Below are 27,557 nucleotides of genomic sequence, written 5' to 3'. Positions count from 1 at the left end.
TTAGAATAGTGCTAATTATCACTTATTTAGCTCACATGCTAAACTTACTGTATATGTTAAAGATGGTACAGTTTGCCTGTTAGACCTCGGCATGTTTGTATAGAGAGGTTATTTCAGAAGTCAAATAATAATACATGATTTTTACTAAGATAATTTGGAAGTTGAAACAGTAACAGTTTCCTATAAAGGCCCTGAAGTTAGTTTTGTGTGTACAGTAAACAGCGACTCTGGTCATGAGAAAGCACAGGCAGCCCACAGACAAAGCTCGGTCTGTGTTCCACACCAGCTTCCTTCTGCCATCTTTGTTGTGAGATTTAGAGAACAAAGTCATTTTGAAGCTCCCTGGTGTGGTAACCTATGGCATCCTCTGCTGCTCCATCTGCTTCTTTGTGTCTCTGCTCTTTATTGAAGGTGTGATTCTGGCACAAACTGCAATCAGTTACTTAATTAAGTGGTGAAAACAGTTTCCTGTCAAACTATATCAATAATTTGCTTTTGAGTCATAATTAGCTTAGGCGCTGATCATTTACAAAACAAAGCTTAATGGTGAAAGCTTGTGGTGTGATTACTGCATGATAGTGAAAACCTTATGCAGTGTCTAAGTAGAGTGATTTACGCAGTTTGACCTTCTTGTTTCTTTTATTGGAAATGAATCAAATCACACTGAGAGAAAGCGCTTCAGCATCAACCATGTTTCTTGATTATAGTCCACACACAGCAGGGCTCAGTGAGACACAATGCTCCTCGGGCAGTCGGTTAACTAATGGTTTATATTGTCACTGAATTAGTTTAATAGGTACACAGCACACACATGCAGAAACATGCCCTTTGTCTCAATTAGACTACACATGAGGCCACTTGTTCAACCTAACCTGGTTTGGTCCATTATGCATCACAGCTAAGTGTTGGTGTGTGTTAGTGTTTCCACCTCAGCTAGCAGTGCATTATGCACTGGGACACAGGCCCAGTGCATAATGCACTGCTAGCCCATGTTTTTGTAGGGAAAGTGGTGAATTTCTTAGTGTGTGTGTGTGTGTGTGTGTGTGTGTGTGCGTGTGTGTGCGTGTGTTGCAGTGTTGTGGTTTATCTAAACACACATGAAAGCGAATGTACAGCGTGTGCTCGCATGTGAATGCTAATAATTGCTTACACTCTGTGTTGATCATGTTTAACCCTAATCTAATGAGTGTTTACATAGAACAGAAGATACAAGAGATTATAATTGGCTGTACATTCGAATAGCCTCCCAACACATGCACGTACTCTGAAATAGAACTTATAAAAGGACGATCTCATTATTTTTCATGTAGAAAACGTATATAGATCCTGCTGCTGAACACGAGCCCATTCCATATTTAGACAAGTGTTTGTGACTGAACAGCTCTCTCTCTACATCTCTCTGTGTATCTATAATAGGTGATCAGCAGTAATTAGTCACCTGTAATGAAATCTCTTCTGTTTTGACCTCCTCATTCCCTCCTCCCCTCCATCCATCGTTTCTTGCCCTAGGTATTTTCTGCTCTTGTTGCTTTTATGTAACCTCCAAAAATCTGATTAAGTAACCAACTCTCTGATAATATGAATCTATTTCGCCCTTTCTTCATCTTACGCCTCTGTCGTTCTGGAAGGTGTATTTCTAATTATCAGCTCAGGATAAAGAACAAGAGAAAAACAGACACTAGAACTCTGCATTTAGTCAGAAAGCATCAAATCAATACACAAAATGAATTGATAAGGTTATTTCTGGCTGATCATTTCTGTCATTTTGTAGCTATTCACCAGTTTTTCCCAATTAGCAGCTAATCAAGTGACAACTGTGACTGCATGGCAAAATGAAACACATTTGTAAGTGATGCTGCTGCCTCCTTTTTAGCCTCAAAATGCCAGAACACAGTGGCAAGAAGCACTAATGTCTTCTTTCATCATCCCACAAAACAAAAATCAATGAGGCAGTGAAGAGAGGAAAAGAGAAGCAGGGTTTCTACCACGAGCAGTGTCTCCTTTCAGCAGGATCAGAGTGCAGTCACCACATGGAATCATCCCAGTGTGTCCTGTGAATCTGTACGGGTTTGAAGGAGCGAAATCAAAGTGATGCGTCCTTTTTGTCAGACTGTTTATTTGGAGATATGATCAAAAACATAATAATGTCCTTCAACTGTGAATGTTGGTTTAACACAAGCTCATTTTTCAGCATTACTCTGCCGTGAGTGTCTTAAACTGAGTTTTTTGTTCATATTGAATTATGGTTTAATGAACATCCTGCTCTGTCCTACAGCTCCTCCTAGTGACTGAATCATGCATTGCTTCTGAAAATATTTTGGAGAAACATTTTTGTACTGCCAATGAAGCTTATTATTTTTAATGGTGACAGTACTTTGAGTATTTAGTTCTCTTTTGAAAGTTGACTTCTCTGCACCTTAATTAAAATGCTCAAATGTATGTAATATTTTTCCACGTTTTTGGTTGTGAGTGGGCACTGTCGCCTCACAGCAAGAGGGTTCCCGTTTCGGTTCTGACTGGGGCCATTCTGTGTGGTGTTTGCACGTTCTCCCCATGGGTTCTCTCCAGGTGCTCCAGCTTCCTCCCACAGTCTAAAGACATTGCTTGCTGACTCTACATTTCCCGTAGGTGTGTGTGTGAGTGTAAATGGTTGTCTGTCTGTGTGTTGCCCTGTGATGGACTGGTGACCTGTCCAGGGTGTACCCCGCCTCTCACCCATAGAGGGCTGGGATAGACTCCAGGCCCCCGTGACCCTGCACTGCAGGACAAGTGTTGCTTGGCTCTTCATGCTTGGCTTTAGAATTTTGTCTGTTAATCAAAATAATTTTTTTTCATTCATTTTTCTCTAAATTTGATATTCAATGAATGAACTCTGAATCTAATCTGTGTCGAGGGAATTTTGTCTTTTGTCATGTAATCATGGTCGCCCACACCAAAAAATGTCTGACTGCGGTTTCCTAGATCCCTGACTGATCACATGGATTAATGTCCTAAATCTCAGACTCACAAGCAGAGAGATTTAGCAGTGCACTCCTTGTATCTCCTGATGTAAAGACATTTGAAACAGGAATAATCAACTAAGAATAGAGACTATCGTCCACAGATGCTCTATAAACCTGACTAATGACATTTTATTTCAAGATTGTATCCACGTGGGAGCAGCATATGTACAGCTGGATGGACAGTGTAAAGATGAGTAAACACAGAAAGTAACACATACAAGTCAGATCTCTCTGAAATCATAAAGTCACATCACAAAGGAAAAATATCCTCATATGCATGTCAAGCAAGAAATAAACCGCTGAGAGGAGAACACACAGAAGGCCGCAAATACAACAAAAAAAAAACAAAAACATCTCAATTAAAAGTCTGTGACATCATCTGTCTTCAGTGTATCCTTGGTCAAAATATAAATCTAATATGTTCAAACATTATTATAAAGTCTTTTGTTTAATGTGTCCATCAGTGTTCTTCACTGGCAAAACAACAATATGGCTGTCATTTTTGGTCTCTAATCATATTTACAATTTATGATAACAGATCTGCAAAGACGTAATTTTTAAATGTACAGTAAGAAAAAAAACAGTCAGCTGTTAGAAAATGCTGTTTCACAGAAAACTATAAAGTCATTTTTACATTAAAGAGAGGGAGATGCTCAAGCAAAGGTATAAACAACTTTTATATACAGACTGATTTTACAGTGTTTATCACCACAATATTGCTAAAACTGTATTCTTTATTTTTTATGTTCTTTGTCATTCTTATGAGCTCATCATAACTATTAATCTGTTGTGTTTTGTCCATCACATAAAAAAATGCAGGTGTTGTATTTTGTCTGTTTTTGTATCCGAGCCTTTTGTGAATTGTACAGTAAGAATCCGCAATAACGCTTCCTTTCACCACATGAACCTTTGTGTGGCTGTGCTGTCCGGCCAGTGGAAGGTCTTAGTGATGAAGATGTAAATAGTGGCGGCGTTAACGGCTGTGTAGAGGAGGAACTCCATTGTGAGTCTTGGAAGCGAGGGGAGCGGCATGTGCAGGCGGTAGATCAGGTATGGAACAATGAAGTATCTGAACTCCAGAAGCTTCTGGGGGACAGTGGCAAACAGGAGGCATGCCATGAGGGCCAAACTCCAGAACAGGGAGCGAGACTTGAAGGAATCCAAGAAGTTCCACCCGGCGAAGATGTATGGAGGGACGAGGAGGAAGCGCACCAGCTCGTGCCTCTGGAAGATTTTTTTCCACACATAGAAGGGGAAATGGCGGTTATCTGCCAAGAGGTACCTGTGGACAAAAGTGAACTTCCACACCAGGAGTAAAGACAGTCCAGTGATGAAGAGGAAGAAAAAAGGCTGTTTCTTCAGAGCCTGCAGGAAGCGGAAGACGCGACTGTAACACAGAGAGACAGGGAGGGAGAAGAACAGGGAGAAGGAGAAGAAGTAGAATAGTTGGGGGAAGTTAAGGCAGGCCTCATGGCTCATCCTGTCGCCGACCACAATCCCATCATTCAAAACCACGAACACCAGGAAACCCACGCCGACCACAGCATACGGCCACGCCACCAGCAGCACCGCCTTCACGTGACCCGGTGAGGTGAGGAACTCCAGGGTGAAAAGGATGATTTTTTTTGCTCCGCTAAATGACAGCGGGACCTGTGATGGTGAAGACTTCTCATCCCTCTTTTTTGTGTGCTCTGTCTTCCAGGCTTCGTCCATTTTGGCGGCCACCAGAGTGCCCGCGCAGAAGGCCACCCAGATGATGTTGGTCTGCCGGAAGAGCACAGAGCAGACTCCGAGGAGAGCAGAGGCCTTGTGGCAGCCGTAGAGCGTCATGAGGTAGGTGAAGAGGATGAAGAATGTAGATCCAGCGTCGGTGTAGTACAGGAAGTTGAAAAAGTACAGCACAGGGAAGGTGGACAGAGACAACGCTGAGAGGACTCGACGTGAGGTTCCTCGTGTCTAGAAGAGAAGTAACATGACATCAGGGGGGGGGGGGGGGGGGGGGGGGCAAGATCATTTAAATTTTCTCTTAATCATCCAGCCGTTACCTTCTCCCTGAGGTGCAGCTTGCAGATGAGCAGGTAGATCAGGTAAAGGTTGCCACAGTTGAACAGCAAGTTGATGAAGCGCAGCATGGCTGTGGAACACACCACCTCGCCTGTCAGGTCAGTGAGCCACACCATGGGCTTGATGACTCCCACAGAGGCGAGGTACAGGCCTGGGAGCGTGGTGATCATTGGGTCCCACTGCACACATCAAATCCAGGCGAAATGGGGAAAGTCAGTTTATTTATTTAGTACGTCAGTCAATAACATTACTGACTGACTGATATTAGCCTGTCACAGATGTATTGGTAATGGCATATGTATTGTTTGGTGTGACAGAGCAATTAAAAGGGATGCTTGGGATAATACAGATATGGTGTTGCATTAATTAGGCTGATTTAAATAGTCACAATCCTGTTGCATCATGGGAAATGAGGGGATCAGTATCCCTTTGGAACATGACTTAAACAAAAGAAGACTTTAAAGCTGCCTGCCCGTGTAAAATGCTGGAGGAGCCTTCCATTTTCTTTACAATACTCTGATATCGTGACATCACAAAAACATTTATCATATCTATAAACACAGTGTGTAAGCTTTACGGAATTAAAAGGGCTTTACAAGAAATAAAACTGCTGTTTGATCCTTTAAGCTTCATATCAGTAGTAACAGTACAATACATTCAGGCAAACTGCTAATGCAATGCTATATGTCTGATGGAGATTAAAACCTCTACAAGCTGCCACATCATTTTAGACAAAAGCTCCGCTGCTCTTAGCTAACCTTAATCCGCCTTAACAGTGATGGGAGTCATATTTGTATGGCTACCATGACACCGAGAAACCCAATTTACCTCGTTGAATTTTCCCTGGCAGTATTTCTGAGCTTGAGGAATATGAAATATTTCGTCCATGTACGGTTCCCTTTGCTCCCGTGTAACTCTGGAAAACAGCAGGCAGGAGATCAAGAAGTTTACACTGCAGAGAGCAGTGAAAATGTAGCCTTCAAATTTCTCCATGTTTGATGAGGAACCGTGATGCAAAGTCAACTCAGTCCGAAGCTAGCTGGTAAAATGTTGTTTATCACGCATAGTTGTTAAATTCGCATATTAAAGCCACTGAGCAGCTCCAATTTAGGGAGAAACCGGTTGAAATCCGTCCAGCGTTGCTAAACGGAAGAGTTTTGATTTTTGACAGCTGGCGGTCCGTCTCAGAAATACACTCGGTACTGAAATGCTGATATAATAATTAGTTCCTAGGCAGTGCTACACTCTTGAACGTTGCATTTCTATTAAAATAATGACGGCCCTAAATATACACATGGATTTTCATAAAAGATGTCGTCATCAAATTTTGTTTTCATGTTTTGTAGAACATTTTCTCCAAGAAGGAAACTTCTTTTTAAGCGGTGTTACCGTGTTATGGTTCCCACCATGTGAAGCTCGTCCATAGCTGAAAATCGCAGCTTTGTCGTATTTCCTTAAACATTTTTAGAAGATGCATCTGACAAAGGTGCTGGAGCTTTTCCCCGATCGCAGCGTGACTCAAATGCTTTTTAAAGAAGTTAAAAATGCGGCAGAGTTGAGACAAAGTGCCGTGGAGGGGGAAATAAGCGGCGCCTTAATCAATCCAGCAATGGTGAAGCTATATATTTACGTATTTTAGCAACATTTATGTGCATGTGTGTTTTAATAGTACATTTATTGATTGATTTTGGTAACAGCGTGGCCAGTGAATAACTTGAATTTGATTTTGTGTCAATATACAGCTTGTGGATCCTTTTCAAGTGCTGATAGCTGCCAACAAAGCTGTTCATTTACAAACAATTGGAAAAATGAAGACAAGAAGTCTGTACTCAGAGATAATCTTTAACTTATCACCTACTAATAAGGTGAGTAACAGGAACATATGCATGAAGCATATACAGCACATTGTGTCTCACTTTGACTGGAACCTGTTTTGTGAACAGATCTCAGAAGCTTTCAAAAGATTTGGGATCTCTGATGGCGATGACGTTGTCATGGTGGTTGTAGTTCACAACAAAGACGATTTGCAGCATCTGTCGGATATCACAACACGGGTGGATGGACGGCAGATTCCAGTGGAAGACGTTTCCTCACTGTCAGACATTGAAAAGATCAAAAAGGTAGTCTGCATGTGTTTTTTATAACATCAAATGAGGCCTTGATGTGACTGAATGCTTGTAGCAGCTAGGAGGTGTGATTGTGTGTGTGTGATAGGTTTATGGCCTAAGACATCAGTTATGCACCATTCAATACATGCACATACACACATGAGGGCAGAAAGTCCTTACATTTTGTGATATTTCAGTTAATACAAACAGAAAATCACTGTCACTATACAGGAGATCATAGATCAGTTATACATGCCACAGTAACAATGAAAAATATTCAGGCACAGTGTTCAGTCTTGAAATAAAACTGATTTGTATTTTGTTACACAAAGGGGTACTGATTGTTTTGAGAGAATACAGGCCGAGTGTTCACATATATGGACATATTTTTTTTCAAAAGGAGCTTCATGTTCAATGATAAGATTTGGTTATTATATTTATTGGTTCCTCCTAAGCCCAAATAGTTAGAGGAAATCTAAAATGCAAGCCATATCAAAGCTCGGGTCTTAGGAGGTTAACTAGCAACAAAAGGGTACATTGGCACAAAGCTGGGTGTCAGGAACATGGCCATGCACTACAAACTGAGACTGAGGTCCAGTTGAACTAGAGAAAAAAAAAACAATTAAAGCAGCGGATACATTCAGACGAAGCTAAATAGCTGTAGTGATGGCCTTTGTTTTGTGGTGATCAAGGTGCACACTCTTATACCTATAATGCTGAAGGGACATCAGGTCAACAGTCCAGGCAGCTCAACTGTCATACGGGAATTTTACACCCTATTCATCTGACTCGCTACCCTCAGACTACAGACAGACAGTAGGTGCCATGGCACTGGCAATGACAAAGAGTTCCAAGATGAAGAATTCCATAAAGAAATCACATGTGCACTCCACTGGATTACGTGTGTAAATACAGTACCTGACTGTTCCGTTAGGCCATAAACTTATCAATCAGGTCCTTGATGATGACACCCTTACTTGATGGATTTCTGCAGGAGTTTTACGAGTTTTGTGTCTTTTGTTTTATTACAGCTGTACAAAATCACACCTCAAGAGGAGAAATGTGGGAGTCTGCTTGATGCAGTCGTATGCAGAATGGCCACCAAGGATGTCATGTAGATCAGATATTATCTCTATTTTTTACTTTTTTATGACATTGTCTGCATTGTATCTGTTCTCTATCACAGTGACACATGCAGGAAAAGTTATAGAAGGACTTGGGGATGTTGCAGTGTATTATTTAAGCACCATCCCACAGCAGTGTTTCATGTCTGTGCTCTCTTTGAACTTTTTGGATCAGGGTTATTTTAGGCTCTCAAAGCTGAAGGTGGGCTCTGAGTTTTTTGACAGGAGGGGACATTGATGCAAAGCTGGTCTCATGGCAGCAGTGCTGAATAATGAATCCAAAACGCTTGGACCTAAATATCAACTCTGTCTCTAGAGGATTAAAAAAAAAAACACACACTCCCACATCCACAGCACTGACATTAAGTCAGGCCAACCGCCAGCATAAGATGACTAAAATATTAAATATCATGTCTGTCTAAAACATTTGGATGTGTGAATGTTTTTCATCTAAAGCTTCATAAACTTTTACTTCATCCAGAAAGTCATCATTCTCTCATTTTATTACAATTTCTTCTGAGGTTGTAACATTTTGTACACTCATAATTAGATGTTTATTAAGACATAATCTACAAGTGAAAATATATATTGATCCGCTTCACATAGTGGTACTTTCAAATACTGGACATTAGTAAAAATTCATTGAAAAACTGATTCCATCGTGATTCATAATGTGTGAATGTATCAGTCTGGAAAGTGTGTGAGCTCGTCTTTTCCAATGTTCCCACCACTGAGGATGCACACAACGTCTTTCCCCTCCAACTTTGGAATTTTGTTGTTAATGATAGCCGCAAAGGCAGCAGAGCCCGATGGTTCGACCACAAGCCCAGATCTGTAGAGGGTGGAGACCGCTGCCTTGATTTCTTCATCACTAACCAGGACGATCTCCTCCACGTGGCGCTGGCAGAGCTCATACGGCAGCTTGCCTATAATCAAAGAGAAGTAAAACTGTCACCAAAAACAAAACGCGTCTCTATTATTCTTTAAGACAAATGACGTTATACCTGCAAAAGGTGGTGCAAGGCCTGAGGCAATGCTCTTACTGTCCATCCCCACTGGCTTCTTCTCAATGAAGCTTCTGTACATTGTGCAGGCTGCGTGTACACAAACACACAAATTCAAGATTTAGCTGATGATCTGTAAGCAGCCACCTGTTTCTGTTTCTTACCCCCTTCTGGTTCCACGCCGTAGATCCTCGCTTTATGACAACCTGACATTTTAATGGCAGCAGCTACTCCGGCTAGCAGGCCACCTCCACCACAGCACACAACCACCACATCAGGCTCAGGCATCTCCTCCAGCACCTCCAGACCAAGACTGTGCATACATGGTGTGTAGGGGGTAAAAAATGAGGAAAACACAGCATCATATGTCAAATCACACATGCTGAATGTACCTGGCGTGTCCTGCTACAAGATCCAGGTCATCGTAAGAGTGCATGAAGGTCATGTTGTCCTCCCGAACACAACGATTCACGACATCCAGGAGACGGGATGTGGGAGCTCGCTCCACCTCCACCCCCAAACTCTTAAGAATTAAGAAACACACATGTCTAAATGCTACTCAGCACAAATAACTGATAAGGTTTGTGCCTCCTCAGACCTGTATGAGGATGGATCTGGACTCTGGGGCAGTTTCCGGCATCACCACCTTTCCCTTTGCCCCATAGAACTTTGAGGCGTATGCAAAAGACTTCCCATAATTCCCTGCAGACAGTGTGACAAAGTGGCCTCCCTTTGGTCTTCTGGCAAACTGATTGGCCACTCCTCTAATTTTAAAGGACCCTGTCATATAAAAACATGTCACCAAATCAGTGCAGAACTGTGTAAATGTGATAAATCAGAGTGGGATTTCAACCAACCGGTTGTCTGCATGTTTTCCAGTTTGATTTGGATGTTGCAGTTGACCATGAGAGGCAGGGTGGTCTGATGCCAGGCAATCATGGGAGTGTGGATGACACCCAGAGGACTGCTCCTCACTGTCTCCCTGGCTTCTTTCAGCAGATCCAGGGTGACAGAGTCTACACTTACCTCACCCATCTGTGTCAGAAACATAAAGAATATCATGCAGTGTGTAGCAAACATTTTACTCTTTAAAAGGTTTAGATTTACTTCATATAACTATAATTATTTTTGTTAGCAATTCTGAAGAAAACGCAAAGAATACTGCAAATATGTGTAACTAATAACAAGTCACAGTGGACGTGAAAAGTCCAAGAACCCAAGATTTATCAACAGCTAATGGATGGATAATCTGTTACAAGAACAACTACATAAATAAATAAACATGTAGTTATTGTTATAGGTTTATTTTCCGCTGACCTTATTCCTGTATTTGTGTTGTTCCTTTCTATGAGTTTTTGCAGCTGCGTGCTGTTTACAGTGTTACAGCCTTAGTGGTCCGCCGTTGCAGGAAGGTTCCACTTTGTTTCAAATCGGACGCTGCTGCCCGCCGGACCTCAAATATGGCGGCGTCTGAAAATGGCAAGGGACAGCAGTTAGCTAAGGTTTCTTAGTCACACAATAAAGAAAATATAACGTGTTCTAAATTAAAGAAAATATGGGTTTGGTAAGGCACGTGGTGTGCGCCATGTCCGGCGGTGTTGACAGCTCTGTCGCGGCGTTATTATTAAAAAGACGAGGTAAGAAAACACGTGAAATACATCTGCAGCCATTTGTTAATAATAAACTGCACCTAAAGACTAACATTACAATAAAAATGCACATATTATTTCCTTACAGTAAGTTTCAGCACGTGTTTTGCTTTGCTAGCTAAATGTGCTCACAGTCACACGCTGTCCCGCTATGTGAAGGTTACAGTGTGACAGGTGTTTTTATGAAGAACTGGGACTCTCTGGATGAGAAGGGGGTCTGTACAGCAGAGGGGGACTGTGAGGACGCCTACAGAGTGTGCCAGGCTCTGGACGTCCCCTTTCATCAAGTGTCCTACGTCAAAGAATACTGGCATGAAGTTTTCAGGTTAAGAATACTAGCAGCATGTTAAAATTCTGAGCCACAGTTTTATTCTTGTTATTGTAAATGTTACATTTTCCTCTCGCAGTAACATGTTGAATGAGTATGAGAAGGGCAGGACCCCAAACCCAGATATCCTCTGCAACAAACACATCAAATTCAATCACTTCTACAAGTACGCCATCAACACTCTGGGTATGTTGTTTATTCTAAAAGAATGGATGTGAAACATTAGGGCTGCAACAAACAAGTGTTTTGATACTCGGATACTCGCCGATTATTTTTGTGATTATTCGAGTACTTGTATCACTTGTAAATGTCATAGTTTCCCCATAGATATGGCTGCAGCATCATTGCTTAGTTCAGTGCTTAGTCACTAACGAGTCATCGAATACTAAATTAGTTGTCGATGCATTTTGTCCTCGAGTATTACTCGAGTACTAATCGTTGCAGCCCTAAACACAATGAAACAATAGTTTTAATAATTATGACATGACTAGTTGTTGTCGATTAAGGTGCTGACGCCATGGCGACAGGACACTATGCAAGGTCGTCGCAAGAAGATGAAGAGGTTTTCCAACAGCAACACAAAGCGCCACGATCCACACTCTTCAGAGATCGCTTTGAGATCAGAAATCGTATGTTGACTTTACCTCCAATTTATTTCTCCTCTTGTACATTTCACACCTCTCTTTATTGGTTCGGAATTCAGAATTAGGCCATCTTGTCATTATCTGTTTTTTTTTGTCCTCCTTCGTCCAGCTGTCAGGTTGTACCAAGGAGCTGATCTCCTAAAAGACCAGACCTTCTTCCTCAGTCAGATCTCACAGGATGCACTGCGACACACTATATTCCCGCTCACTGGACTCACCAAAGAGTTTGTTAAAAAGATTGCAGCTGAGGCAGGATTTCATCATGTGCTGAGGAAGAAAGAGGTGAGAGGAAAACCACACATGTATAAAGACATACGTAAGGACATATGTGACGACACTGCTTGTACCTTTTAGAGCACGGGCATCTGCTTTATTGGAGAGAGAAACTTTGAAAACTTCATTTTGGAGGCAAGAAGCGAAAAGTTCATAATTATCTGTAAAAAATTCAGATAATAGAGGACCTAAACATATTTCTATTTTTAGTATCTCGAACCTAAACCAGGGAACTTTGTCTCCATTGAAGATGGAGCAATTGTAGGAAAACACAAAGGTAAGATTGTGTTTGTTTGACTTTCTTAAATTGATATAAAAATATATCATTATGCATATGTGGAGCATTAAAAATAAATTTGTCTGTTGGTTTATTGACTTATGTATCCTGGTGTTTGCCCTCTGAATCCCAAAACCTATGATAGAAATCCCCTCTGACATGTCTATTGTCTCTGTCCAAACAGGTTGGTTCACCTTGACGTTGGGCCAGAGGGCGAGGATAGGAGGACAGAAGAACTCCTGGTTTGTTGCGGACAAGGACATTGTGACTGGAGATATGTTAGTGGTAAGGAAAGGCCATCTGTGATTTCTTGAAGCAGGTAGCATCCTTAAAAAGTAAAACTCGGCTCATTCTTAACCTCCGAACCTGTCGTGGGTCAGGCTCCGTCCACCAATCACCCAGCTCTTTTCCGTGACACGCTGCGAACAGACCGCTTCCACTGGATATCACTCGAGCCGCCTCCTGAACTGGTCCGGACCCAGATGTTGGACTGTCACTTCCGCTTCATCCACCAGACGCCACTCAGTAAGTTGTGTTGTCATCAAGGCGTGTGAAATCATCTTTCAGAATAAGCAAACTTCAGATCACCCTTACAGTACCTAAATTGTGTCCTTCAGTCCCCTGCACAGTGACTCTGAACATGGACGGATCTGTGTGGATTTCCCTCTCAAGGTCACTCAGAGCTCTGACACCCGGACAGGTAACCACCATTATTACAAAAGACACTGTATTAGTATGATCAGGACTATAAGTGTGAGTCTAATTTTCCTTTCCTGCTCCAGTTTGCTGTGCTGTACAAAGGGGACGAGTGTCTGGGCAGTGGAAAGATTATCCAGCTGGGACCCAGCGAGTACACACTACAAAAGGGCAGAGAACGTTTGGTAGAAGCTGCACAGAGCAAAGAGCAGCCGACACCCAAACCAGCCAGCTGACATGACCTCCACTCTGTAGGTGCACTCTAGTTAGACCACCTGTCGTTGAAAATAAGATTTGATTTTTAGACTTACAGACAGTATTCATAAACCCCGGGAGCTAAAGGGAGTGGATCTTTAAAATGTATGTATATTCCAAGTCTGCTGCTTAGAATAACCATCTGAGCCAAAGTCAGTTTTTAGAGGAGAAAAGTAACTTTTTTTTAAAAATACTGTAAGTGCATTGACTTTTAATACTGGAAGAGGTTTTGTCTCCAAACAGCCAACCTGCAGTATGTTGTCTGTGCATCTCTTAAGACCTTTTGCCTTGTTTTGTTTCACTGTAATCACAGGAAAGCTGTGAGTAACCAGAAAGAGGGCATTCAGACACGTCTGATATGCATGATCTGCAAATATGCTTATAGTATAATAAGTATAATATAATTTCAAGGGCTGCTGTGTATCTAATATATAATAAGTTTCCTCCTTGGCTTAAGTTTTTGTTCTGAATGTCTGCAAAGACGATAAATTAGTTTTACAACAATTCAGTTTTGCATCGTTCCGTATGTAATGTCACCAAATTAAATATGTGTGTTAAAAACACGCGTTAAATGGTTGCAATCAAATTGATGACGGTGTTCGTAGTTTGATATCTTTAAATAACTTTTCCATTCAGCTCAGTTGTTCTCCATGATGAAACTAAACAATGCAGGAATGACTAAATATGTTATAATGATGTTTTATAATGTTCATACTGACTTGTTGCTTTTTCTGACACCACTGAGTGATAAGAAATGGAACTAAACAAATAAGTGCCTTTATTTGTAGGTCTGGAAGATAAACTCAACTCCAAACTGTACATACTGATATTTGAAAAAGGAAATAAACCTAACATGTGAAGAGTTGACTAATTGATTTGTGGCCCTGCACAGGAAAGGATTAGTGCGCCTCAGCTGTAACCTCACCGATCCACGTGGGGGCGCTGTAATACAAGCTTACTCCTGAGTGTGAACCTGCTATTTTGGGGTTAACATAGACACAAACAACATACTGTATATCTGTTAATGCTAATGAGAGTCACGACATGATCTCATTTTACAAATTGAAGCAAAGAATGAAGAATACATTACATTTTTTGGCAGTTTTTGAAAGGTTGCCCTGTCTGACAGCACTTCTCTCTTTTTTTCTGACAAAAACAAATGTGAGGAGAATCTTTAGGACTCAGAAGCACAAAAACTGATCAGAGAATCAGTTAAAGGCCCATTAAAATCTATACTTTTATGTTTTTAACCACATCCAGCACAACCATCATTTATTCTGAGTGATCATCATCATTGTTACATTAATAGCAAAATCTCACACAATAAAGCACACAATCATAAAAATGAATAATTTTAAACACCCCCCCAAAATGATGATACTGTATTTCTCCAGACTCGCTGTATGACAACTATAGGTCTTTTTATTGCACCATCACTGCATACAACTACTTCAACACACAAAAGTTGAAGAAGGAGCGACACTCAAACACACATTGTGAATTTTACCCAGCTCTCCCCTCTGTTGTAATAACAATGGACTTGTGCGCATTGGTCACCCGGTCGGTGCCACTTTCTAAATCTCCATGAGAAAAAAAAAGCCCCCTCCCGTGAAAGCGTCCCAGAGGGCGAACACAGCAGGTTTATGGTAATAAGCCTCTGAGGAGCAGAGGAGAAGGAGGAGGAGGTGGAGGAGGCACGGAGCCATTTTGTACTCATTTTAAACTCAGTGTGTGTTCACGCAGCCGCTGCGCGCCCTGGATACGCGGATACTATGGATACCAGGCGTCTTTTTTCCATCTTAAAACTTCACAATGCGGGATAAAAGTAAGGCGCGGTGCTGGGAGAGGGAGAGTTAATGCCTTTGTGGAGGAAGTTTCGGTGAAGTTGAGTGGGATCTGGCAGGTTTACAAGCATGGAGCTACCGATGTGTTGGATTTGGGTTTGTGTCCTTTTCGCCGCGCCGCTTGCGGAATGTTTGGAGATGCACCTTTCTGAGAATTTACAGCCCGGGAGCCTTTTGGCGAACCTGTCGCTCGGACCTGGATGGACTTATAAAATCGACAGAACTTTATCCTCCCAATTCATTCAGGGTTTGTTCCAAGTGGGGAGCCACGACGGGCTGATCCGCCTGTCCCACAAAGTGAAGTGTGCGCACACACCGAGGAACCCAGCGCCTGTTTATTTCAGAACAGGTTCCACAACGTCCGAGGACGTTATCCTGACGCATTTTAATGTGTTTGTGCACGGCCAGGACTGTTTTATTAAGTACAAGAGAAAGAAAGCGTCAGGTGTGCCACATATCCATATTAAACACCTTTCAAAACTGGAGACAACTTCCTGCTTACACGCAGGTGAGGTGATTTTGAATGTGACAGAACTTTTGCCCACCTCCACGCGGAATGCTGCCCTTCTGGACACGGAGTGTGCAGGGAAAGACTTTGATGCGGTGCTCAGACGTGGGGATTTGATCCTGGCCAGTGACTTGTGTTTTAAGCACAGGGTGAGTTTGCACTGCGCGCTGCACAGCTCCTCTCCAGGCAGACGACTCTGCGTTCAGCTGAGCCTGACGCTTCTCAGAGCGCACAAACAGAAAAAGTCTGCAAAATCCATCCGCAGGGGGAAGCGACAAGCAAACGCTGCCCCACAGTTTCAGCTCCCAAACTATCAGGTGTCTGTGCCTGAGAATGAACCTGCGGGCACGCGGGTTATTACCCTAAAAGCCACAGACCCGGATGATGGAGAGGCAGGGAGGCTGGAGTACAGCATGGAAGCTCTGTTTGACAGGAGGTCTGATGACTTCTTTGACATGGACTCACAGACTGGAAGCATCACAACCGTGCAGGCGCTGGACAGAGAAGTCAAAGACACCCATGTTTTCAAAGTGACTGTCACTGACAACGGAACCCCTAAAAGATCTGCCACTTCTTACCTCACTGTCACTGTGAGTGACACCAATGACCACAGCCCTGTGTTTGAGCAAAACGAATACCGTGTAAGCATCCGGGAGAACGTAGAGGTGGGTTTTGAAGTGATGACAATCCGTGCCACTGATGGCGATGCCCCCTCCAATGCCAACATGATTTATAAAATTGTCAACGGCGAAGGAGTGAATTCTGTGTTCGAAATTGACCCACGGAACGGCCTGGTGAGGATCAGGGAGCGGCCTGACAGGGAGACCAGGGACCAGTACCAGCTAATTGTCGAGGCCAACGACCAGGGCAAGGACCCGGGTCCCCGTAGTGCCACTGCCACCGTTAACATCTCTGTGGAGGATGAAAATGACAACTACCCTCAGTTCAGTGAGAAAAGGTACGTGGTGCAGGTCCCGGAGAACGTGGCCGTCAACACCAAAGTCATCCAGGTGGAAGCGACAGACAAAGATGAAGGAAACAACGCCAAAGTTCACTACAGCATCATCAGTGGCAACGTTAAAGGACAGTTCTACATCCACACCCCCACTGGTGTCATCGATGTCATCAATCCTCTGGACTATGAAATGATTCGGGAGTATAATTTGCGGATTAAGGCTCAGGACGGTGGCAGGCCTCCGCTCATAAATGGCACAGGGATGGTGGTGGTGCAGGTGGTGGACGTCAATGACAATGCCCCCATGTTCGTCAGCACACCTTTTCAGGCTACAGTGCTGGAAAACGTGGCTATCGGTTACTCTGTGATCCACATTCAGGCAATTGATGGTGACTCAGGGGAAAATGCCCGTCTGGAGTATCGGCTTACTGACACCACACCAGGTTTTCCCTTCACCATCAACAACAGCACAGGCTGGATTACAGTGAGTGAAGAACTTGACAGGGAGACCACTGATTTCTACACCTTTGGCGTGGAGGCAAGAGACCATGGGATGCCAGTGATGTCATCATCAGCCAGTGTCAGCATCACAGTGCTCGATGTAAACGACAACGTGCCCACATTCACAGAGAAGACCTACGCACTGAAGATCAATGAGGATGCTGTGGTGGGGACCAGCGTGCTGACAGTGACTGCCGTGGACAGGGATGTCAACAGTGTGGTGACTTATCAGATCTCCAGTGGCAACACCAGAAACCGCTTTGCCATCACTAGCCAGAGCGGTGGCGGCCTCATCACCTTAGCCCTTCCTTTGGACTACAAACAGGAGCGCCAGTACGTCCTGACAGTCACTGCCAGCGATGGAACACGCTATGATACAGCTCAGGTGTTTATCAACGTCACGGATGCCAACACGCACCGGCCCGTCTTCCAAAGCGCCAACTACCAGGTGATGCTCAGTGAGGAGAAGCCAGTCGGCTCCACCGTGGTAATGATCAGTGCAACGGATGAAGACACAGGGGAAAATGCTCGCATAACCTATGTGATGGAAGACAATGTTCCTCAGTTTAAAATTGACCCAGATACAGGTGCCATCACAACACAGATGGAGATCGACTATGAAGACCAGGCCTCTTACACGTTAGCCATCATTGCCAGAGACAACGGCATCCCTCAGAAATCTGACACCACTTATGTGGAGATTATCATCCTAGATGCTAATGATAATGCTCCTCAATTCCTCAGAGATATGTACCAGGGGAGTGTATTTGAAGATGCACCTGTCTACACCAGTGTGCTCCAGATCTCTGCTTCAGACAGAGACTCTGGCTCCAATGGCAGGGTGAGCTATACGTTCCAAGGTGGCGATGATGGAGAAGGGGATTTTTTTATAGAGCCGTACTCTGGCATCATCAGAACTGCTCGCAAACTGGACCGTGAAAACGTCCCTGTTTACAACCTGAAGGCCTTTGCTGTGGACAGAGGTGTTCCTCCTCTGAAAGCAGCTGTCTCTGTTCACATCGTCGTCCAGGACATAAATGACAACGCTCCAGTGTTTGAGAAGGATGAGCTGTTCATTGATGTGAAGGAGAACAGCCCTGTAGGGTCTGTCGTGGCCCAGATCACGGCCACCGACCCCGATGAGGGCACCAACGCTCAGATCATGTATCAGATCGTAGAGGGGAATTTTCCAGAGGTTTTCCAGCTTGACATCTTTAATGGCGACCTCACTGCACTCACAGACTTGGATTATGAGGTCAAAACCGAGTATGTCATAGTGGTCCAGGCCACGTCAGCACCACTGGTGAGCCGGGCCACCGTGCACATCCGTCTTGTAGACATGAACGACAACCCACCGGTGCTGCAGGACTTTGAGATCATTTTTAATAACTACGTTACCAACAAGTCTAACAGTTTTCCGACAGGAATAATTGGGAAGGTACCAGCTCATGACCCGGATGTGTCGGATAAGCTTCGGTACAAGTTTGAATCTGGGAATGAACTCAGTCTGCTGCTGCTGAATGAAGATACTGGGGATCTGAGACTGAGCCGGGATCTGGACAACGACAGGCCTCTGGAAGCCCCCATGACCATTTCAGTCACAGGTAAGAAAGCTCCTTTCTATCTGTGAGAAAGTCCTGCTTTTGATGTCAGTTTCATGTGTCAGCACATTTAAACAAGCGCATAAAATGTGGTAAAGGTGGAAATTTGAGTCACTGATTGTGTACAGTCAGTGTGGAGTTGTGTGTTGAGCAGGAGCAGAGGCGGGTTTTGGCTGCGGCGTTGACTGTGTGAGCGGTTAAGTGTTTGCTGCAGGCTCTGTGCAGGATCCGGTTGTGCAGCTTTTGTGCCATTCAGGTGATAAATGTATTGTGTGCAAGTGGTTGGTCGGGGTAATAAAAAGGCTTTTTTAGCAGGGAACCCTCAGAACTGAGCCACTTTGTTGTTGCAGGTATGTGGGTTCCTGTCAGAAGTAGGGAGGCACATAGTGAAACTAATGACCTCCCCTCTACAGCATGCATACAGGCTGCACTCTTTGAAGTCATTATTTTTGGCTTTGTGTAGGTGCTTGATAAACATCTTGTGGCAAGATGTTTCCCAGGATTTCACCAACTCTCCTCTCGCTTAGCTTAAGTTTTCACTCCTCAGTTTTGAATGAAAGAGAGCTTTCTGTTCCAGGTCTTTGGATCTGAAAGGTTTTGCAGTTGAACTGCAAAGTCATGTAGAAAGAATTTGCATCAAGGATCTTTTTTTTGGTTCCAAGACAAGCAGACTTTGTTCTTTAAAGTTAAAGATTAGACAAAAGCAAACACTTGAATGTTCACACCTAAACAGACAGGGAAACAGCAACAGCACAAACACACACTCAGAGCCCTGACATTAATCTAATAGTTGACAGAATAACTCCTCTGTCACCTGTTGAAAGCTGGTTGTTCAACCACCTCTTCATCTTTCCTCTTCTTTTCTCACGTGTTGATCTCACAAAGCGCATTAAGCCCTAAAATGGGCAAAACTCCAACACAGCTATCAAATAGCAGCTTGTCATACACAGTGTAGGTGAGCTGCTGTGGTTCATCTGAATCACTGGTGTGCTGGAGTAGCAGTTTCTTACTTGCATCACAAACAATACGTCTGAAGGACTTGTCTTTGTCTTGGACAAAAGGCAGCCTAAGAGTTTTATGACTGTTGTAGAAGCCCTACAGACATGGCTGCTCACCACCACAGGCCCTCATTACCTCTTTCCTGCTTGTCAATAACAGCTGACAAGCCTCTGTGTGTCAGTGACAACAGTGACCTCCTCATGATGCTCCAAGCGGGGGACATCTTCATTACTTTGTAGCACACAAATACATAAATAAATGTTAGCACATGTCCAGGGTTAATTAAGCAGACACTCACATTGAAGTACAGCTCCACTGCCCCCCCCTCCTCGTGCCTCACCCTGATGTCAAGTGTTAGGTAACCATTACCAGTGATGTCTTGACCTCCCGACCTCTGGGCTCTTGGGAAATGAATGCCTAAAGGGGACTGGAGGGAGATCAGCACCTTAACAGGCATGAAGAGACAAAACACTGACAGTGTCCTGGAGCTCCCAAACCAATACAGCTAATTAAACTTTTATTCCAGTCTAGAGGAGTATGCTGACTTTATGCATTGTCCATGAGTGATCAGAGTGCATTAGATTCCTCTTCTCCATTAACCTCAATTTTTATGCCTGATCAATGGAACAAAAGACCTATGATTGATGTGTTAAAGTGAGCATTGATTTGTCTTGTTTGAAGAGGGCCAGCAGCCTCTGGCAGATGGAAGGCCTGAGAACGTTTCTCGTGCCCTGTGCTGAAACACAAGAACGCCCTGATAACTCTGCAGAGATACACTCGCTTAACACACTCTCCTAGTCACAACACTGATCCACCTGTCCTCCCTCTCCCTGTGTGTGATGGTAGCTCTGTGGTTCAGTTGCCGAAGGATTTGTGTTCTCATTGTAAGAGCTCTTATCTTTTCTTGTCACATTTCACTCTTGTTTTCTAGAAAATGAGTATCTGTCAGTTTCTGACTTTCACAGCACACCTTGTGTTTGTCTCTGTGTTTTCTTATATACATACTGTATAAGATAAGATAAGATAAGATAAGATAAGATAAGATAAGATAAGATAAGATAAGATAAGATAAAACTTTATTAATCACGAAGGAAATTCTTGTGCCAGAGGTATCAAGTTACAATATAGTATAGGCATTTGCAGTTCATTAACCAATCAGAGACAGCAAATCAGAAAGGCAACCCTGGACTGAAGAGAATAAACTTTTTATGCTTGCGACGACAAAGCTTGATTTTAATTATTCTTCAATGGAGGCTTCAGCTACATTGGTCCCAAAAAACCATTGCAGTCTCACTGACTTCATCTCATATGTATGCATAGTTAAGGTCTGGAAAGTGCTTGTTTCTATGGTAACCAAGACAAAAACAAGTGGTTTCATGCCAAGAAGTTTGTTCATCAGTCTAATGCTACTCCTGCCTCCTTTTTCAAGATAGCATGGCAGTTTGAAGACCTCTTGCTGGCGTGAACCGGCCCCACTACTCATCAAACAATCCAGGATTTGGCTTGCTTATATGTGTTGCCACAGAGTGAGTGACGTGATGAGAGTGGCGAAGATAGAAATGTCAAAGGTATCACCTGCCTTATAGTGAGGTTTATAATGGCCTGTATCCACAGTCTACAGTTGTATTGTTTAGTGATGCAGGGCTGTTGTTTTTTTAACCACATCATCAGTAGGTTTAACAGGGGGTTCTTCCTTCTTTGTTCATGGCATACAATAAAAGGATACTTGGTGTGTATGGTACTCCTGTCCTGTTCCTGCTCTCATGTCTGATGTCCGTGACTCCGTGTCACTGGAGCGCAGGTGAGGCAGGGTGACCTTTCACTTTTGAGATCTAAGAACATGAGTGGAGTGAAATACCCTGTACACTCCTCTACACAAAATGTATGACCTCAGGCTGATGGATGGGACAGAAACAATTAGGGAAACAAGTACACATTTCTGCGTCAGATCAGTATCAAAAGTGCTGTGACTTTAGCCATAAGTCTGGCGCCTATGTGCGCTCTGTAGCAACTGTCTGTGTGTGTGTGTATCCCAGGCTTGGCATGCTCAGTAACTGATATTAGGAGATCCCATTCATTCCTAAGATATCACACACACTCTCCTGGTTTTAAACTTCTCACTACATTCACATCACTCCCCTCCCTTCTCCCCCTCAATGCTTTCCTCATTGTCTTAAAGAATAGTCCCATTTTTTTGCCGTCGTGTTGTCCTACTGCCACGTGGTTGTCGAGGCTAAATCTGTCCTGAGTGGTTATAGAAAGTTATTAGATTACTGTCCTCACTTCTCTCTCTGTGTTGCATGCCTGTCTGCCTTTGTGTGTCTCTGCTGTCCAGCTGGTGGGATTTCTGCTTTTATGTCCGTGTGCATATTAAGGCTAAAGTGTCCATTATATTTTTAAGTTAGCATCTCAGTTGATGTGATTTTTTTTTACTTTGGTGATGCTAGCTACTACTAATTGATGAGGATGTTCTGACTAATATATCATGTTATGAGTTCACACAATAATCCATCTTTCCAGGCTCCAAAGTATACGTATGTGTCCGAACACGCGGCTGTTCTGACTAATCTGGGTGGAGCAGAGAGAGATGAATAAGAATCAATGTTGCTTGCATTCATGTCAATTAGCATAAAGATCAGACTACATTGTGTTTGTTTGAGCTTCCTGTCTCTGGAATCATATTGAATATAAAAATACAGAAGTGATTTTTAATCTCCCCGTCTGACTCTTTGCAAGAAAGCAAATATTTTCCAGGAATACTTTTGTCTAAATATCTCTCAGCCCAAATCATACATCAGCAGCAAACTGCTTTCTCTGTCAGCATTGAAAACATAATTGCATTATATGATGCTCCCTTGTCCTGAGGCAGAGCTTTGGAAAAGGCAGAGCAGGTGTAATAACAGTGTTCACATCGCTGTTATGTGCTCAATGAGGGAGAAAGGAATCACATTCATGCTTTATCTTGTACACTAACTTTGAGGCTTTAATGTGCGTGTGTGTGCGCGCCTCCAGGCTGTATGCTAGAGTTTGAAGTGTAAATACCAGGGGATCAGGACTGGTCACTGTTCGACTCTACTGATGTCTGAATGCTCAATTACAGGTTAGAGAAAAGGGGGGGGGGGGCATTTAAGGATCTTAGGTCGTCTGCTGATGCAGAAGCAACATGGCCCCTCAAGCTGGATCCATACTCCGCGAGACAAAGAGCGGAGAACGCGCTCCACGGGTGGTAAGAGATACAAAAAAAAGGTCTTTTCCGCACTGAGGTACCATACTCCGCGAGACGCGTGTGTGCAGAACTCCTCATACGGCCCGCCCACTAAACTATAAGGAAAGACTTTACTGAGTTTTTTAACACACCACAAGGACGTGTGCCATGGCAAGAGGGCATTATACAGAGAGGGTGCCTGCAACAGCGTGAGATGTCCGGCGATGAGTTGTGAAAATGCGACATTAAAAGTAACAACAGCAAAGATTCAGTGTTTGTGCCTTTATGACCACATTTGCACATCTACTGTGTTCCAATGTGCCTGCGATACTTCAAACTGTCCGGTGATGAGCTGTGAAGATGCGACATTAAAAGTAACAATAGCAAAGATATACAGACATTGTTAACGAGCCTATTATGCCCGGGTATGTAGGAGTATATAGAATGGTAATAACAGTCACCATCTGGTATGTGTGAACGGCTGTCTGGAGTTATTGGTGACAAATCACCCTGACTTGCCTTTCTTTCTTTCTTTTATTGCTCATCATGCAAACCGGTATGGTCGTATCTAAATCTGTTGAATCAGTGCTGTTTATACACCTACCTATATACCTGGAGAGGCTCTTGCGCTTCTCCACTTTCATCACGCCCACAATAAATTCCGACCAATCACAGCATGGTTGCCGCACAGCCTTGAAAGACAAAGTTCGGCCCGGGCCCTGTGCACAGGAGTGCGGATCAGCGGGCGGTCAGAGACAAAAAATGACGTCATTTTGTGGGCGTAACGTCTGCAGGGGGGGGAAATGTCTTTGTCTCGCGGAGTATGGATCCAGCTTCACTGTCTGCTGGGTAGGTCTGCTGTGAATCAGCCGTGTGTGTCCACCATCTTTCATCCCATCCTCTTAATCCTTTTGTTTCTAGCCGAAATCACTGTGAGCTAGAAAGTGAGGTGTCTTCCCAGCATGCTGCTGTGTTTGCTGCAGGGTTTTCAAAGGGAGGATGTTTGTAGGCAAACACCTCCAGCACAATGTACCTGAGGTTGAAATTAGGAATACAGAGAAAAAAAGGGTGTTTGTTTTACTTATTTTTTTACTTGTCTCATTGTATTTAATTTGCAAATACCCTAAAGGCACACACACACACACTTACACACAGAGAGGGGGGTTATCTCTTATTTACATGCTGCAGGACAGAGATTTCACCGCTCAAACTCCAACAGGTTTTGGGTGGTGGAGGGGTCGTCTTTGATTGTAACCGGACACACCTCTCTCCTCCTTTTTCATTCTCTCTCACTCAGATGACACAATGCTCCTCTTTGTCTCTCTCCACGGGGAGGCAGGGAGGAGGTGGTGGTGGTGGCGGGGGCTCTGAGGCTCGCCAACGGCTCACGAGTGTGACATTACATGCGTCATGATGTGCAATGACCAGCTGCTGGAATGTTAAGTGGGGGAGTATATGTAGCCACTAGTTTTTCTACACATGGCAGAGTGGCTCATACCTGATGTTTGTGGGATGTAACACTGTTTTAGGATAGGTTTAAGAAACATGCACTGACGTCACTATTTTTGCAAAGTAAATGTCCATTTCCCTGCTTTGGTCCTCATCTCCTGTGGCTGTTGTTTCTTCTTGTTGGCCTCAGCTTCATGTGAATGACATGACATTTACTTGTTGTGTCAGGAACCCTGACAAATATAGACTTCATATACCAGTCCCGTGTAGGCCGCATACCATGAGGTCAGATTTTCTGCTGCTAGCTTCTTCTCTTCCATCATAAAACAGGATCAACTTGTGTTGCAAACCTTAATAGAAATCAAGTCAACACTAAAGATGGTGGTTGTATTTCACCCCTTTCTCCAACAGCCAATCATCTGCTTGTTTTTGCATTGATGTTAACACACTGGTGACTTTTAGACTTCCTTGAAGGGTACACTGGATCCATGTATTTGTATGGCTTCATATGGTTTTAGGGTAAAGTTCCATAGAGCTGAGACCACCTTTAAGCCGGTGTCTAAGCATCAGATTTGGCCAGTGGTTCTGAAGCACTGTGAGTGCAGCTATGACTCCTTCCCCATTCATTTGGATAGGGGCTTGGTGATGAAATAACTTCCTGAGAATGTTATCAAGATGGCATCCAAGTGACAAGACTTTGGTTTAACAAAGATATTTCTTGTTAACATGTTTTTTTGAAGGCAGCTTTGAAGGGAGCATAAGACCTCCCATAAAACTTCAACTTGTCAATTTTACAATAATTGCACAAAGTTACTACAGTCCCTCTGAAGGAGCATCTCTGTGTCATAGCAATACACTGGGCTGCCAACGTCACAGCTAATAAGACTTGGCATTGCCACTGACAATGCAGGTATTAGGATGAAATGTCAAACGGCTTAAATGGATTGAGTTCACTGGCACAAACAGACCGATGTCTGTTAAGGTTCTTACCGCTTCTTCCTGAGCAAAGCAAAAAACATGTCCCTCAGAAATCCTTTTTGCAGCAATTATGTGGCCTCTGGTCAGACAAAACAGCAAAAATCACTTTGAAGAAGAAGCTGTGTGGTAAGATAAACTTCGTATTAGAGTTGGATGAACATTTCTCTCAACGCCTTTCCTGAAAACTGACACTTTTCTATAATAGTGTAAAAAAAACTTCTCGATTGAGGCTTTAACACTGATCCTCTATGAGTGTTGATGTTGGACTCCATGGAGGGACTTCGTGCCAGATTGTGCTTGTAGACGTGTCAGTTTTAGTCATTTCCCCATTAGCCAGAAAAAAAGAGCTGGTGACAGGTGTAATCTTGACAGTTAATAGCTTGTGTGTGTGAACTTGTTGATGCACGCTGGGTTCTCACATTGTTGTCCCTTTTTGTCCTGCTGTCTGTCAGATATTTTTGAACAAATATATTTTTCTGGTTACTGTAGATCTGTAGAGCATCTCCAGCCTTTCATTGCATGACCCCCTCAGGATAAAGTGGAATAGATTCAGCTCCTCCTATTTTTGCGCTAATTTGCATTCCTGGGTCAAATTCCATTTCATTGTGAAAAGGTATCAGGTGGTGTAAATGGTAAAGATATTAGCAGAGTGCATACAAGCCTTATTGCTTAATGCTAAATAATTGCTAAAATTGTTACATTATGATTTTTCATGTCAATGTTTGAAACTTTTGAGGCCACTCATATTAGATTTAGTTGTTGCTCACAGGCACTTCAGTGGCCTGTTTGTGTACTGTCATGGCGGGAATTGAACCTTGACTCAGAGCATAAGCTGCTGTCAGCGTTGGTGTCACCTTACATCCTCGTGATGGCCTCTGTTCTGCTCTGACAGTCCCTCTAAGAGAAAAGATGTGCACTTTTTGACACATAAACCAAGTATGAATGTAGGTGTGAATGCACATGGATCAATCAGCCCATTAGACCTCGCAGAGTATGAGCGTATTAGCAGGCAAAGCATGTGCCACACCCTGGTTCACACTTGGCTCTTAGAGGCGGAGCGGCTTAGGTCTCTGTAAGCATTTCAAAGGAGCAGATTTAAGACGTGCGGATTGAAGCTTTGTATGTTTTCTCCTTCCCTCTAGGCCTCGTCTTTTAACAGAGACACAGAGACAGATGTAGACAGACGGAGCTCTGAGGTATATTAGGTTTGTTCTGGCCTTTTGATAATGTGTCAAGATGCTCCTTTGAACTGAGACATCCTCCTGTTACATTTCGGATAGGGTGACTTACGCTCATACTCAACATATAAAGTGTACAGAAGCATGCATATTTACACACACACAGTGACAGTCGCCGGCCATCACGTCACACTCGATCCAGCAGCTTTGGACTTTGCGGCAGCCAAACCTCTTCCCCCGCAGTGTTAAGGCTAAGTTTCACACAAAGATCCCTTCCACCTTTTATACGGTGCACAAAAAGTGCCTCACCCTCCTAAAATGTCTTCAGTTACACTTGTATCAAAGCTATTTTATCCCGAGGAGCGGCTTTCAGACGGCACATCACCTTAAAAAAAAGGGCAGGTTAAAGTTTCCAGTGAATGTTGTCGTCACATTAACGTCAGATTTGACATTGATTTTTGTGAAAACCTTTTTTTTTAACCGCATTGTTTCATGCAATAGAGTTGATACCTTTCTTATGACTAATATGTATTAGATGATTCGCAGCACTCCTGACACCTCTGTTTGGACCAGAACCAGAAACCACAATGCCTCTCTATCTCTTCATCATGTGATGTTTGAAAATAACATACGTGCTGCTGTCTACCTTTTGCAGGCCCTTATCAAATTACATCTTGTGTTACAGTGAAGAGCTGTTTGTGTGTGTGTGTGTGTTGATGAGAAAATGTCCTAACATTGCCAAGAATCTGCTCCTCCTCATTCCTGATGTATTCCTTATGTGATAAGAATAAGAGTGAAACTTGAAAAAAACATGCCAAAACAAACTCCTTTGACCTTGTTGCCCTCTCTTCTGATCCCTTGGTGGATAGCATCATAGCATACAACAAAGTAGGATGCTCCTTCGCTTGTACAAGT

General features: G+C 43.3%; 6 protein-coding genes across 12 annotated transcripts in view; 4 read left to right on the top strand and 2 right to left on the bottom strand.

The window, feature by feature from the left end:
• Positions 1-1,410, top strand: part of LOC114432536 (copine-8) — an 89,325-nt gene extending 87,915 nt beyond the window's left edge. The window contains exon 21 of the transcript XR_003670285.1: positions 1,382-1,410. The gene's annotated coding sequence lies outside the window, so the exon portion shown is untranslated. The remainder of the gene's footprint in view (positions 1-1,381) is intronic.
• Positions 1,411-3,158: 1,748 nt separating this feature from the next.
• Positions 3,159-6,235, bottom strand: alg10 (ALG10 alpha-1,2-mannosyltransferase). The gene is made up of 3 exons (XM_028398024.1): positions 5,895-6,235; positions 5,048-5,245; positions 3,159-4,958 (listed from the first exon to the last, which is right to left on the bottom strand). Exons 1-3 carry the CDS (start codon positions 6,057-6,059, stop codon positions 3,897-3,899), a joined length of 1,425 nt encoding a protein of 474 aa, XP_028253825.1. The 5' UTR covers positions 6,060-6,235; the 3' UTR covers positions 3,159-3,896.
• Positions 6,236-6,469: 234 nt separating this feature from the next.
• On the top strand, positions 6,470-8,722 carry tprkb (Tp53rk binding protein). Its single transcript, XM_028400831.1, has 4 exons — positions 6,470-6,678; positions 6,809-6,931; positions 7,010-7,186; positions 8,206-8,722. Exons 1-4 carry the CDS (start codon positions 6,538-6,540, stop codon positions 8,290-8,292), a joined length of 528 nt encoding a protein of 175 aa, XP_028256632.1. The 5' UTR covers positions 6,470-6,537; the 3' UTR covers positions 8,293-8,722.
• A 75-nt stretch (positions 8,723-8,797) lies between these two features.
• LOC114432667 (L-threonine dehydratase catabolic TdcB-like) lies at positions 8,798-11,055 on the bottom strand. Its single transcript, XM_028400830.1, has 8 exons — positions 11,038-11,055; positions 10,620-10,772; positions 10,160-10,337; positions 9,901-10,082; positions 9,695-9,825; positions 9,467-9,615; positions 9,303-9,392; positions 8,798-9,224 (listed from the first exon to the last, which is right to left on the bottom strand). Exons 3-8 carry the CDS (start codon positions 10,335-10,337, stop codon positions 8,983-8,985), a joined length of 972 nt encoding a protein of 323 aa, XP_028256631.1. The 5' UTR covers positions 10,620-10,772; positions 11,038-11,055; the 3' UTR covers positions 8,798-8,982.
• trmu (tRNA 5-methylaminomethyl-2-thiouridylate methyltransferase) lies at positions 10,740-14,284 on the top strand. Of its 2 annotated transcripts, none has more exons than XM_028400828.1 (11): positions 10,740-10,939; positions 11,111-11,276; positions 11,359-11,465; positions 11,786-11,908; positions 12,033-12,205; positions 12,278-12,331; positions 12,407-12,473; positions 12,658-12,758; positions 12,854-12,998; positions 13,091-13,173; positions 13,256-14,284. In XM_028400828.1, exons 1-11 carry the CDS (start codon positions 10,858-10,860, stop codon positions 13,403-13,405), a joined length of 1,251 nt encoding a protein of 416 aa, XP_028256629.1. In that variant the 5' UTR covers positions 10,740-10,857; the 3' UTR covers positions 13,406-14,284. The 2 variants fall into 2 exon arrangements, with proteins under 2 accessions (XP_028256629.1, XP_028256630.1); XM_028400829.1 differs by having other exon boundaries at positions 10,896-10,939; positions 11,070-11,276.
• An 861-nt stretch (positions 14,285-15,145) lies between these two features.
• celsr1a (cadherin EGF LAG seven-pass G-type receptor 1a) overlaps positions 15,146-27,557 on the top strand; it is a 68,517-nt gene continuing 56,105 nt past the window's right edge. For all 6 annotated transcript variants that reach the window (XM_028400827.1, XM_028400826.1, XM_028400824.1 and 3 more), the window contains exon 1: positions 15,146-18,836. In XM_028400827.1, coding sequence (XP_028256628.1) covers positions 15,338-18,836 — 3,499 coding nt within the window. In that variant the 5' untranslated portion in view covers positions 15,146-15,337. The remainder of the gene's footprint in view (positions 18,837-27,557) is intronic.

This window comes from Parambassis ranga, chromosome 2 (genome assembly GCF_900634625.1).
Source record: "Parambassis ranga chromosome 2, fParRan2.1, whole genome shotgun sequence".
Classification (NCBI taxonomy): domain Eukaryota; kingdom Metazoa; phylum Chordata; class Actinopteri; family Ambassidae; genus Parambassis; species Parambassis ranga.
The sequence above is the reverse complement of the archived record's forward strand: the minus strand, read 5'-3'. Positions and strand labels throughout refer to the sequence as shown.

Excerpts from the sequence above, each read along its gene's own strand:
- alg10 (XM_028398024.1), bottom strand. The coding sequence starts at position 6,059 with ATGGAGAAATTTGAAGGCTACATTTTCACTGCTCTCTGCAGTGTAAAC. Across the intron at positions 5,246-5,894 it reads GCCAGGGAAAATTCAACGAG|TGGGACCCAATGATCACCAC; the intron begins GTAAATTGGGTT and ends TGATGTGTGCAG. Across the intron at positions 4,959-5,047 it reads AGCTGCACCTCAGGGAGAAG|ACACGAGGAACCTCACGTCG; the intron begins GTAACGGCTGGA and ends CTTCTCTTCTAG.
- LOC114432667 (XM_028400830.1), bottom strand. The coding sequence starts at position 10,337 with ATGGGTGAGGTAAGTGTAGACTCTGTCACCCTGGATCTGCTGAAAGAA. Across the intron at positions 9,826-9,900 it reads CCAGATCCATCCTCATACAG|AGTTTGGGGGTGGAGGTGGA; the intron begins GTCTGAGGAGGC and ends TTAATTCTTAAG. Across the intron at positions 9,225-9,302 it reads CCTTGCACCACCTTTTGCAG|GCAAGCTGCCGTATGAGCTC; the intron begins GTATAACGTCAT and ends CTTTGATTATAG.
- trmu (XM_028400828.1), top strand. The coding sequence starts at position 10,858 with ATGGGTTTGGTAAGGCACGTGGTGTGCGCCATGTCCGGCGGTGTTGAC. Across the intron at positions 10,940-11,110 it reads GTTATTATTAAAAAGACGAG|GTTACAGTGTGACAGGTGTT; the intron begins GTAAGAAAACAC and ends CGCTATGTGAAG. Across the intron at positions 13,174-13,255 it reads GAGCTCTGACACCCGGACAG|TTTGCTGTGCTGTACAAAGG; the intron begins GTAACCACCATT and ends TTCCTGCTCCAG.
- tprkb (XM_028400831.1), top strand. The coding sequence starts at position 6,538 with ATGCATCTGACAAAGGTGCTGGAGCTTTTCCCCGATCGCAGCGTGACT. Across the intron at positions 6,932-7,009 it reads ACTTATCACCTACTAATAAG|ATCTCAGAAGCTTTCAAAAG; the intron begins GTGAGTAACAGG and ends TTTTGTGAACAG. Across the intron at positions 7,187-8,205 it reads ACATTGAAAAGATCAAAAAG|CTGTACAAAATCACACCTCA; the intron begins GTAGTCTGCATG and ends GTTTTATTACAG.